This window comes from Geotrypetes seraphini, chromosome 2, assembly GCF_902459505.1.
Source record: "Geotrypetes seraphini chromosome 2, aGeoSer1.1, whole genome shotgun sequence".
In the NCBI taxonomy this organism is placed as follows: Eukaryota; Metazoa; Chordata; class Amphibia; order Gymnophiona; family Dermophiidae; genus Geotrypetes; species Geotrypetes seraphini.
The window spans coordinates 9717511-9730609 of record NC_047085.1 but is presented as its reverse complement, the minus strand read 5'-3'; the positions used below and the strand labels follow the sequence as shown (position 1 = coordinate 9730609).

Sequence of the window (13099 nt, the reverse complement as noted above, 5' to 3'; positions counted from 1 at the left end):
ACCTCACAGGTCGCATCGAAGTGGAAGAGGATATCTTCTTTTTCAAGGGTCCCGCGGCAACAAGGGGGCATCAGTGGAAAATCAGGGGCGGGAAACTGCACGGTGACACTAGGAAGTTCTTCTTCACCGAAAGGGTGGTTGATCGCTGGAATAGTCTTCCACTTCAGGTTACTGAGGCCAGAAGCGTGCCAGATTTTAAGGCCAAATGGGACAAACATGTGGGATCTATCCGCAAAGATAGATAGGGAGGGTCATTGGAGTGGGCAGACTTGATGGGCCATGGCCCTTATCTGCCGTCTATTTCTATGTTTTTATGTTTCTTTTCCCTGTACATTTAAACACATGGGTGAAGGAAGATGTACTTTGGGTAACTTGAACTATATATGTACACTTACACACAAGAAATGTGCCTTGAAGCCACTGCTTGTAGGGATGCTGGTTCCTGATTTTGTACAGTCTCTCCTTCCTCCTCACTGTGTTTTGCAGCATAAGGCTCTCTGGTTCGGGCAGCCTGTGACTAGGAATGAGGTTGTGGATCATATAGCAGGCCATGAACATGTCACATGCAATTTTCCCTTGACCTGTTCAGGCACCTGAAGTAAGATTTCCAAATGCCAAATGGCCTCTCTTTCATAGTCCTGATCAGCTTGTGTGACTTGAGAAGATAGCTTCTATCATCTGAAGGAGAAAAGCAGAGAGGTTATGAGTGACAGTGATGTGAAAGTTGGCACATCACTTTATACAAGGTCCCAGATGCTTGCAGTACAGCAGTGTCTCCTAAACTATGTGCCACAGCACAGTGGTGTGCCACGAGAGATTCCAGAATTTTTAAAAACACTAGAATAGATGACAAAACTCTGACAGGCATCATTCTTTGACCTGATTGGCCCTTGAAAACTAACAGCAAGTACTTTTCTTTTTTATGCAGTAGTTATCCTAACTTGAGGAACAAAGCAATCAAGGCGTTGTTACCGTTTGGATCTTCTTATCTTTGCAAACTTGGATTTTCAGCTCTGACAGAAATTAAATTTTAAAAAAAGAGAACGACTGCAGAAGGTGGATGATGAAATACATGTTTGCTTGTTAACTATCGAGCCATGTTTTGAGTTAATTTACCCTCAAAAACAAGCACATTCATTTCATTGAGTAGTAATTCTATTCTATCTACCGTACTTTAGTTTCACCATTGTTACAATTACCCATGCATAACTTAAAGAACTTTAAATAAATAACTCAAATTTAATTTTTTTGTTGGTTTTGCAATTTTATAATTTCAATTATACTGTGCCATGAAAAGCATTTGCTCCGTGTAGTGTGCCAGAGCTAAAAAAAAGTTTGAGAGACACTGGTGTACAGTAATAGTCATCTTTGGGGAGAGAAAGAGCTGGTTAATGATTGTAAGGTTATTGGTAGGTGGTATGTGCTTACCTAGAAGCACTTTCTCAGTGATCAGGCCACAAAGCAGTCATGGAGGCCCAAATGTGATGGGATGTAGCATCTTCACAGAAGCCAGAGTACCAGGTACACACATACATCTGTTATAATGTATAAGGCATTGCAGACATCCTGCATGTTGGGAGAATATAATTTCTGTTCTGATAGATGGCCTTTTTCCCTATAAATGTTCTTATGACCATAAGAACAGCCGTACTGGGTCAGAATGATGGTCATATAGCCCAATATCCTGCTTCCAACAGTGGCTAATCCAGATCACAAGTAAATGGCAGAATCCCAAAGAATAGCAAAATTCCATGCTACTAATCTCAGGGTTAGTAGTGGCTTCCCCATGTCTCTCAACAGATTATGGGCTTTTCCTGCAGAAGCTTGTCTAAACCTTTTTTTAAATTCAGATATGCTAAGTATTTATTTTTTTGTTTGATTCGTTTTCTATCCCATTCTCCCAAAAGAGCTCAAAACGACTTACAGGTTAACATACATAATATACAGTTAACAGGTTACAATTTGCCATAGTAACTTTAATCCTAACCTGACAATATGTCTAAGTACGATTTGAGTATACGGCAACAGACACCCAAAACCAGCAGTGGGAGAATGCCCATTTTCAAAAAAATATGTCGACTCTAGAATTTTTTTCTCTTCAAAAATCGCAAATCTGAAGATCCAGGCTATTGTTCATCCAAACCACTAGGACGTCTATCTTTATATCACATTTTTAACCAAAATTTTGTCTAAGTCCCATTAGCCCAGAGCAAGACAATTTGGACATGGGAGCAGCCAACCTTGTAATGACAAGCGAACAGAGAAGTGGAGCACCTTACAGGGCACTGCTGTGAACTTCACATAAAGGGTGCCAGATAAACATCTCACCAGAACTCCCTTATAGGTTATGGTGCGCGCCCCAAAACCCACTACAGTACTCCCCCAATATTCGCAGGGGTTCCGTTCCAGGAACCCCCGCGTATGTTGAAAAACCACGAATACGTTTTTTAGCAGTGGAGACAGGAGAGGGCAGGCGGAGCGCTGGCGAGTGAAGGAAATCACTCGCGGTATGCTCCATCCGCTTCTTCCTGTACTAAAGTCGGGCCTCACCAATCAGGAGCTGCTTTGACAGGCAGCTCCTGATTGGTGAGGCCCAACTTTAGTACAGGGAGGTGGTCGGAGCATGCCGTGAGTGATTTCCTTCACTCGCCGGCACTCCAGCTGCCCTCTCCTGCCCGTTCATTCGTGGTTGGAAAATACCGTGAATGACCAGGACCGAGAATCGCGGACCTCAAATTTGCAGGGGAGCACTGTATACCCATCTGTCTTCAACCCCAATAGCCCTTATGGCTGCAGGTGGCACCTATATGGCAGTAGAGTAGGGTTTTGGTGGGCGCACATGTTCCACTATAAATGTAGTGATTAGAGTGGCTTATGGGCCTGGGTCTTCCTTTCTATGGTTCACTAGCCCACCCCCAGGCTATTTAACACACCTTTGTGCAAATCTATTAGGCTTTCCTATTCCAGGTGCTGATGTTCTGGAGACAGGTATGTACTTTTTATTCTGATCTTTGTGGGGTGTGAGGGGATCACTGAACACTGGGGGAGTGTGGAGGGGGGAGGTCTTTACTTTGTGTCTGCAGTGGTTATCTGGTCACTTTGGATAATATTTTGGAACTTATACCTTTTTTTTTACATTGTCTAACTCACAATGTTTAAGTTTCACCCAGGATGTCTAGTAAGGAATCCCCTAACAACAACAATTTTCTGGTTGGATGATGGCAGATAAAGACCTGAATGGTCCATTCAGACTGCCCAATCTGATTCAATTTAATTTTTTTGTCTTCTTCTTAGCTATTTCCGGGCAAGACTCCAAAGCTCTGCCCGGTACTGTTCTTAGGTTCCATTTCCAACTACTGAAGTCTCCGTCAAAGCTCACTCCAGCCCATCTACACTCTCCCAGCCATCGAAGCCCTCCTCAGCCCATCCTCTACCAAAATGCCATATACAGACACAGACCATGCAAGTCTGCCCAGTACTTGCCTTAGTTCTTCAATATTTACAATTATTTTCTGATTCTAGATCCTCTGTATTCATCCCATGCTTTTTTGAACTCAGTCACCATTTTCCTCTCAATCACCTCTCGGTAGCGCATTCCAGGCATCCACCACCATCTCCGTAAAGAAGAATTTCCTTACCTTGCTCTTGAGTCTACCACCCCTCAGCCTCAAATTATGCCCTCTGGTTTTACCATTTTCCTGTCTCTGGAAAAGATTTTGTTCTATGTTAATACCTCCTTTCCTCTAGGGTATACATATTCAGAGCTTCTAATCTCTCCTCATGCGTCTTTTGGCGCAAGCAAGATAAATCAGAATAAAAAGATCAGAATAAAAAATCCTGGAGAAGGACCGAGATTGTCTGACAAAGTTACATGAGAAAATGGAGTGGATTCTGCGCCGTTCACGGAGGAGGGTGTTTATGAGCAACTTGAAAAACTGAAGGTGGACAAAGCGACGGGACCAGACGGGATCCATCCCAGGATACTAAGGGAGCTCAGAGAGGTTCTGGCGAGTCCTATTAAAGACTTGTTCAACAAATCTCTGGAGATGGGAGTGATTCCTGGGGATTGGAGGAGAGCGGATGTGGTCCCTATTCATGAAAGTGGTCACAGGGATGAAGCAGGAAACTACAGGCCGGTGAGCCTCACTTCAGTTGTTGGAAAAATAATGGAAGTGTTGCTAAAAGAAAGGATAGTGTACTTCCTTGAATCTAATGGGTTACAGGATCCGAGGCAACATGGCTTTACAAAAGGTAAATCGTGCCAAACGAACCTGATTGAATTTTTTGATTGGGTGACCAGAGAGCTGGATCGAGGACATATGCTAGATGTAATTTACTTGGATTTCAGCAAAGCCTTTGATACAGTTCCTCATAGGAGGCTGTTGAACAAACTTGAAGTGCTGAAGTTAGGACCCAAAGTGGTGAACTGGGTCAGAAACTGGCTGTCGGACAGACGCCAGAGGGTGGTGGTTAATGGAAGTCGCTCGAAGGAAGGAAAGGTGACTAGTGGAGTCCCTCAGGGTTCGGTGCTGGGACCGAACTTCCTGTTCAATATGTTTGTGAGTGACATTGCTGAAGGGTTAGAAGGAAAAGTGTGCCTTTTTGCAGATGATACCAAGATTTGTAACAGAGTAGACACCAAAGAGGGAGTGGAAAATATGAAAAAGGATCTGCAAAAGTTAGAGGAATGGTCTAATGCCTGGCAACTAGAATTCAATGCAAAGAAATGCAGAGTAATGCATTTGGGGATTAATAATAGGAAGGAACCGTATATGCTGGGAGGAGAGAAGCTGATATGCATGGACGGGGAGAGGGACCTTGGGGTTATAGTGTCCGAAGATCTAAAGGCGAAAAAACAGTGTGACAAGGCAGTGGCTGCTGCCAGAAGGATGCTGGGCTGTATAAAGAGAGGCGTAGTCAGTAGAAGGAAGAAGGTGTTGACGCCCCTGTACAGGTCATTGGTGAGGCCCCACTTGGAGTATTGTGTTCAGTTTTGGAGACCGTATCTGGCGAAAGACGTAAGAAGACTTGAGGCGGTCCAGAGGAGGGCAACGAAAATGATAGGAGGCTTGCGCCAGAAGACGTATGAGGAGAGACTGGAAGCCCTGAATATGTATACCCTAGAGGAAAGGAGAGACAGGGGTGATATGATTCAGACGTTCAAATACTTGAAGGGTATTAACGTAGAACAAAATCTTTTCCAGAGAAAGGAAAATGGTAAAACCAGAGGACATAATTTGAGGTTGAGGGGTGTAGATTCAGGGGCAATGTTAGGAAATTCTACTTTACGGAGAGGGTAGTGGATGCCTGGAATGCGCTCCCGAGAGAGGTGGTGGAGAGTAAAACTGTGACTGAGTTCAAAGAAGCGTGGGATGAACACAGAAGATTTAGAATCAGAAAATAATATTAAATATTGAACAAGGCCAGTTACTGGGCAGACTTGTACGGTCTGTGTCTGTGTATGGCCGTTTGGTGGAGGATGGGCAGAGGAGGGCTTCAATGTCTGGGAGGGTGTAGATGGGCTGGAGTAAGTCTTAACAGAGATTTCGGCAGTTGGAACCCAAGCACAATACCGGGTAAAGCTTTGGATTCTTGCCCAGAAATAGCTAAGAAGAAAAAAAAAAAAAAAAAATTTAAATTGAATCAGGTTGGGCAGACTGGATGGACCATTCGGGTCTTTATCTGCCATCATCTACTATGTTACTATGTAACATCCTATCATTTTCGTCACCCTTCTCTGGAGCACTTCATGTCTTCTTATGTCCTTTTCCAGATATGGTCTCCAAAACTGAACACAATACTCCCAAGTGGGGCCTCACCAATGACCTGAACAGGGGCATCAACACCTTCTTTCTTCTACTGGTTACGCCTCTCTTTATACAGCCCAGCATCCTTCTGGCAGCAGCCACCACCTTGTCACACTGTTTTTTCACCTTTAGATCTTCAGACACTATCACCTCAAGGTCCCTCTTCCCATCCGCGCATATCAACCTCTTACCTCCCAGCACATATGGTTCTTTCTGATTATTAATCCCCAAATGCATTACTCTGCATTTCTTTGCATTGGATTTTAGTTATTTTTCCTTTATGGGTACTTTGCATCTTGAGTTATCTTCACTGCTTCCAGTTCTATCTCAATTCTTTTTTCTTGAGCATTGCATTGCTCTAATGGAGCAAATGAATTCTGTAGGTGCAACAATTATGAGGATGGATGTTTCTGTGTCACATGTCGCAGTCTACCTGACCCTACTGTGATCCATTTATTCCTGGATTGTTTTATTCTCTGAGGCAGTGGTGGCAAATTGATATGATTATTTGGAGTGATAGAAGCTGCTCTAATTGCATCTAATTCCTGTTTAAGTTTACAGAACTTCTCCTTAATACTAAAAAGCTGAAGCCAGATGGAGCAAGCCCTATGTTTCCAGATAGTGTGCCATGGAACTAAAGCACTACAATGATTGCACTGAATAAAAGTCATCTTGATTGGTTGGTATGGGAATTGACTGAGAAATATTCTTGAATTTGGAGCTATCAGTAGCAAACCCAAGGGTGGATGGGACTTCTATAAGTCTTTAATTCACCAGAGAACCAATCATATGAGGACCAAACTTCCCAAAAAGTAAAGGAAAAGAGTTTTTTAATTTTTTTACTAGCTGAAAGTAGAGTAGAAGATTGAAGGGAAAGTATTAGATTCTGTGCTAAAAGCAAAGTCAGGGATATACAATTCAGGATTACTTAGCTCTTAGAGTAGTTGTGCTACTAGCACGTGTTCCCATCAAGGCTTTGTCCCATGAAATGTCCCCTAGCTAGAGACTGGTTCAAGGCAACTATTCAAATGGTCCAATGCCATGCCAAATTCTTAAGCTCACTACTGCAAAACTGAGCAACGATACAGGATTTTCTAACTCCAGTGCACTATTTTCCACTGAATAGAACACAGAATTTGCAAAACTTCACTTTAACAGAGCGGAAAAATACAAGATTTAAAACCCCAAGCTCCTCTTTTACTAGAGCAGTTGAAGATGTGGCACTGTGACTCAATAGCAGGGAATGACAGACCTCTCTATGGGTATGTAAGAAGCAATTTGTTAGTATGTGCAAACATAAAGAAAATGGCATTTTATATGTAAGAAAGTATGTAGCAATCAGATGGCCAGAAAATTGTGAATAAGCAATGAAGATGAAAAAGAAAAAATATGTGAGTCCTTTCTGGACTATTAATGGAACTCAGATAATAAAAGTTGAATTAAATATAACTGAAATTTACAAAGGCAGAAATCTAAAATGTTGCATTTCAACCAAAAGGCTTCTCTCCCCCTCCCCCTTTATTTCCTGTTCTTAGCTCTGGGTATGTTAGCTGAGCTCAGGTTTCCTTTATTATCTGTTTTCTCTTTTGTTCTCATACCGTTTTATTTGCATAATAATGTATTTAGTTAGATTTTAGTTTAAAAAGCCTTGCTTATCTGATATTTCCTTCTTATAATAGATATTGTGTATGGTGTATATGCCTGGGGCCCCAGAATGAGTGCTTGTGTGTGTGGGTTTGGAAATGTGTGCAGCATTCAAACAGGGATTGTGTTATTCTGTTTTGTTATTCTGCTGTTCTCATATTTTAGAATGGTATGTGTAAAAACAGTTTTACAAAGGCTTTTTTTGTCTTTGTCACACAAACATGACTTCTGGTTTCCTGTAAGTAGCCCTGTTTCCTGTGCTTTGGTGTAGCTAGAAAATGTCTTATATAGAATGGAAATGCTTTTGACCAATTCTATGAAGCTTAGTAAATTATGTCACATAGTCATTTAATGAGCTGGATTTGATCAGGTTTATTGAAAATATAAAGCCTAAAATATAAAGCAATACAAACAAATACAGTAAAAACCAATTTAAAATACCATAGTAAAGAACAATATCAAATTGTCTCTATGGCAAATTGCCAAACTGATATATGGGTTGCAATGTGGTTCAGAATGGTCCTGAAGTGCAGAAACCCAGAAACAAAGGTACTATGTGGCAATGCTGTTGGGTTAAAGTGTAGGTAAGACCCTACACAGACCCTGTTTTGGTAAATGAAGATGCCTTCATCAGAGGTCCTATAAAGATATATTTATTAAAGAAAAGTGTATGGAAGACAAAGAAGAGAATGAAGAAAGAAGGCCATGTCAACCATGAAAAGAAAGACTTTTGCTGTGCAGATGAGACTATTTGTAAATGGTGTGAGGGGTAACTATAGTAAGTGATAAAGGATTGCCATCCATTCAAATGAAATATGTAAAAATGTTCCTAAGAGGGGGGTGAAATGTGAGAGCGTGAGCCTTTAAAATGTGCTGTATCTAAGGAAATAATATATTGCGTTAATTGCGGCACTAAAAGCACAAGATGTTAATGAAAAGGTAAAAGTGCATAAAACTTGAGAGGTCACGATGCTAGTTATAATAAAAACCTTCAAACTAAAATAAAATAAACCAGTGAGTATGGGACGAACGTAACAAAATATCTTGATGGTGCTATACGTAAGGCAATGTGTGTGAATGATAACCACCAGGAGGAAGTTAGGGCTCCTTTTATAAAGGTGTGTTAGGGCCTTAACGTGCGGAATAGCGTGTGCTAAATTGCTGCGTGCGCTAGCCGCTACCACCTCCTTTTAAGCAGGCGGTAATTTTTCAGCTAGCCCGCGCTAATCTACAAACGCTAGCGCACCTTTGTAAAAGGAGCCCATAGTGTCTCAAAATGAGAGACCCTGCCATAATAATGCCATGAGTGAAGGCTAAGATAGGGGAAACCAAGAAAACGTAACCACAAGAGGTAGCGAGCCAAATAAAAGAGCCACTGATATGCGTGATGACCAAAAAATAACTTAGGACAAAATAGAGAATGTAACAGTATGTAGTTACTAACCTGTATACAGATAAAATAATACTAATGAAAGATTTTAAATAGAAACGAGAAACACAAATATTAAAAGATAAATACGGTACCAACTAAAAGATGTATAAAATTCTAAAGTAAGATGTATTGGTAAAATTATGTTGCTATCCAATGTGAAGGGTTTGTCAAAATACACCAGGCTGGGAAAATGGCACGTTCTGAGTAGGAGCCTTAAAAGAGAAAGGAACATGCACAAACACGTGTACTCCGTGATGACGTGGAAATCACATGAGTATAGTGTCCATGATGGGACATTAGATGAAAGCCTAAAGTATATGATATATATTAAGGCAGATGTGGGCTCTTAATGGTAAAAGCGTGCTGTGAAAATAACAAACCTGAATGGCCAGTAGTGTAGTATTATGATCCTTATTCATGTTGCAAAACACAAAAGTGGCTGTGAAAATATCTAAAGGGAACTAGGTCCCTTGAGTGAATGAACCTATTGTGAATCAGATGACCATATATTATAAAAGGTGATATTTAAAACAGTATGAACATACTGAGTCAATGATATATGTTAAAGTGATAAAGATAGATGAATAATTAAGAGTCATAATAGAATAAAAATATATATATTTATATATATTTTTTTCAAGCAAATATTAGTGGAACTGCAAAGAACAGGAATGGAAGAATGGAAAAAAGGGGGGATGTGTTACTCAGTGGAATTGTGAAGTGATGAATATGACCAGGACGTTTAGAAGCAGAAACCTAGGGGAAAACTGAAACACTGGATTCCCCCCCCCCACCCCCCCCACACAAAACAAGTATAAAGAATGAATAACAAAAAAATGGCAAGGAAGAAATAGGCATACACTATAAAGGTTTGTCAATGTTAAGACCCCTTCATAATTTTCCTAATTGATCTTATTAAGTATGACTGACCCTCAGAAATGCCACCAGCCACTCAAATATATTTCATAGTGGTTGGATTTATACATTAAATCCTCACCGGGTCACTTTAACTGTACTTTCCAAATTTGTGAATATGGTGATTTTTTCAAAAGTGCAAAGTGCAAAAGTAAGACTTTTTATAAATATAAAGCTGACACTTAGCTTAGCTTAGGTGGTCCATGCAAGGGATACTATCACCAACATGTTTCACCCTACATGGGTTTCATCAGGGTTGTGATCCCTTGATGAGTGTCCCTCCTGCTGGCTGTGAGCTGTGGAAAGCACATTCTGCCCAAGTTCCTGAGCAGGAGGGACACTCATCAAGGGATCACAACCCTGATGAAACCCGTGTAGGGTGAAACATGTTAGAAACATAGAAACATAGAAAAAAGCGGCAGAAAAGGGCTATAGCCCACATAGTCTGCCCATTCCAAGTATCCCCCCCCCTGAGTTTACTCCCTTAAAGATCCCACGTGAGTATCCCATTTTCTCTTAAAATCCGTCACGCTGCTGGCCTTTATCACCTGGAGTGGGAGTCTGTTCCAATGATCCACAACTCTCTCGGTGAAGAAATACTTCCTGAAGTCGCCATGAAACTTCCCTCCCCTGATTTTCAGCGGATGCCCTCTGGTGGTCGAGGGTCCCATGAGCCAGAAGATATCATCTTCTGACTCGATGCGTCCCGTGATGTACATATACGTTTCAATCATATCTCCCTGTTCTCTTCTTTCCTCAAGTGAGTACAGCCGCAATTTCTTTAGTCTTTCTTCATACGTGAGATCCTTGAGCCCCAAGACCATCCTGGTGGCCGTTCGCTGTACCGACTCGATCCTCAGCACGTCCTTTCGGTAGTGTGGTCTCCAAAACTGAACGCAGTACTCTAAGTGAGGCCTCACCATGGCTCTGTACAACGGCATCATAACTTCAGGTCTCCTGCTGATGAAACCTCTGCAGATACACCCCATCATTTGTCTTGCCCTGGAGGAAGCCTTCTCCACTTGATTGGCAACCTTCATGTCCTCGCTAATGATCACTCCTAGATCGCGTTCCGCTGTGGTCCTAACCAAGGTCTCACCATTTAGTACACAAGTTCTATGTGAGTTTCTCTTTCCCAGGTGCATTATCTTGCATTTTTTAGCATTGAAGCCTAGCTGCCAAGTAGTTGACCATTGTTCCAGCAGCAGTAGATCGTGTGTCATATTATCAGGTAATAAGCTTCTGCCTACTATGTTGCAAAGTTTGGCGTCGTCGGCGAACAGTGATACCCTTCCTCTAAGTCCTTGCGTCATATCTCTTATGAATAAGTTGAATAGAATCGGACCCAGGACCGAGCCCTGCGGCACTCCACTTATCACGTCCGATGCTTCGGATGGGGTACCGTTCACCACCACCCTCTGATGTCTACCGCTCAGCCAATCCCCAACCCATGTAGTTAGAGTGTCTCCTAATCCTATCGATTTCAGCTTGTTCAGTAATCTTCGATGAGGGACGCTATCAAATGCTTTACTGAAGTCCAAATACACTACGTCCAGTGACTCTCCGGCGTCCAGTTGTCTAGTAACCCAGTCAAAAAAGCTAATCAGATTAGATTGGCAGGATCTACCCTGGGTGAACCCGTGTTGGTGTGGATCACGCAGTTTTTCTTCGTCTAGGATTGTGTCAATATTCTGTTTGATCAGTGTTTCCATGAGTTTACACACTATAGACGTGAGACTCACTGGTCTGTAGTTTGCTGTCTCTGTCCTGCAGCCCTTTTTGTGGAGTGGGATTACGTTGGCGGTTTTCCAGTCCAAGGGGACCCTTCCTGTGCTTAGGGAAAGATTGAAAAGAACAGATAATGGTTCTGCCAGGACTTCCCTTAACTCCCTGAGCATTCTGGGATGTAGGTTATCCGGTCCCATGGCTTTATTTACTTTTAGTCTTGATAGTTCGTCGTAGACGCTACTGGGCGTAAATTCAAAATCTTGAAACGGGTCTTTCTGGTTATCTCCTGTCTGCAGCTGTGGACCAACTCCCGGCGCTTCTCGGGTGAATACTGAACAGAAGTATTGGTTTAGTAGTTCTGCCTTCTCAGAATCTGATTCCGCAAAGTTACCGTCCGATTGCTTCAGGCGTACTATCCCATCTTTGTTTCTTTTCCTGTCACTAATATAGCTGAAGAAGGATTTATCCCCTTTCTTAATTTTCCGTGCTAACTCTTCCTCTATTCGGAGTTTGGCCTCTCTGACTGCTGTTTTGACAGCTTTAGATCTGTCTAGATAGTCCTCTTTTGCCCCCTCTCTGCCTAAATGTTTGTAGGTGATAAATGTGTCTTTTTTCTGTTTAACTAGGTCTGAAATTTCTTTACTGAACCATTGGGGTCTTTTGTTTCTCCTGCGTTTACTTACTGTCTTTATGTATCGGTCTGTTGCTTCGTGTAGTATGGATTTCAGATACGACCACATATCCTCCACATTGTCAGATTTTGCTTGTTTATGTAGCTCCTGATGGACAAAATCTCCCATGCGGTTGAAGTCTGTACCTCTAAAGTTGAGAACCCTTGTTGCTGTGTTTGTCTTAGGGAAATCTTTCTTGAGGTTGAGCCATACCATATTATGGTCGCTGGAGACCAGTGTGTCTCCTACTGAGACTTCCGTGACGCTATCTCCGCTGGTGAGGACTAGGTCTAGTAACGCCTGGTCCCTGGTGGGCTCCAACACCAATTGCTTGAGACGTGCACCCTTTATGGAGTTTAATATTCTTTTGCTGCTACCCGTAGTCGCGGAGAGTGTGTTCCAATCTGCATCTGGCATGTTGAAGTCTCCTAGCATTACTGAGTCCCCGCGCAGTGTGATGTTCTCTATGTCCTCGATTAATTCTTTGTCCTCCTGTTGCCTGGGAGGTCTATATATCACACCAAGGTATAGGCATTTTTCTTTCCCTCTGGCCAGGTTCACCCAGAGGGATTCCCCGGTGTATCTAATATCTGTGATTCTGGTGGTTTTGATGCTTTCCTTAGTGTATAGCGCTACTCCTCCTCCCAATTTACCCACTCGGTCACAGTGAAGTAGGTTGTACCCTGGTATAACCATATCCCACTCATGCGATTCCGTGAACCAGGTTTCGGATATCGCTATCACGTCAAGATCGGCATTTGTTATCTCAGTCTCTAATTCTAGAATTTTATTGCCCAAGCTGTGTGCATTAACATACATAGCCCTCCATATCTGTGAAGAGATTCCCTTATGAGTTATGTTGGTGATAGTATCCCTTGGAATGGACCACCTAAGCTAAGCTA

At 42.2% G+C, this 13099-nt stretch overlaps 1 protein-coding gene across 1 annotated transcript in view; it reads right to left on the bottom strand.

The window, feature by feature from the left end:
- Positions 1-401: 401 nt before the first annotated feature.
- The window catches only part of MFSD3 (major facilitator superfamily domain containing 3), a 340339-nt gene continuing 327641 nt past the window's right edge, over positions 402-13099 (bottom strand). The window contains exon 7 of the mRNA XM_033935198.1: positions 402-678. Within this exon, the coding sequence (XP_033791089.1) occupies positions 643-678 (36 nt within the window). The 3' untranslated portion in view covers positions 402-642. The remainder of the gene's footprint in view (positions 679-13099) is intronic.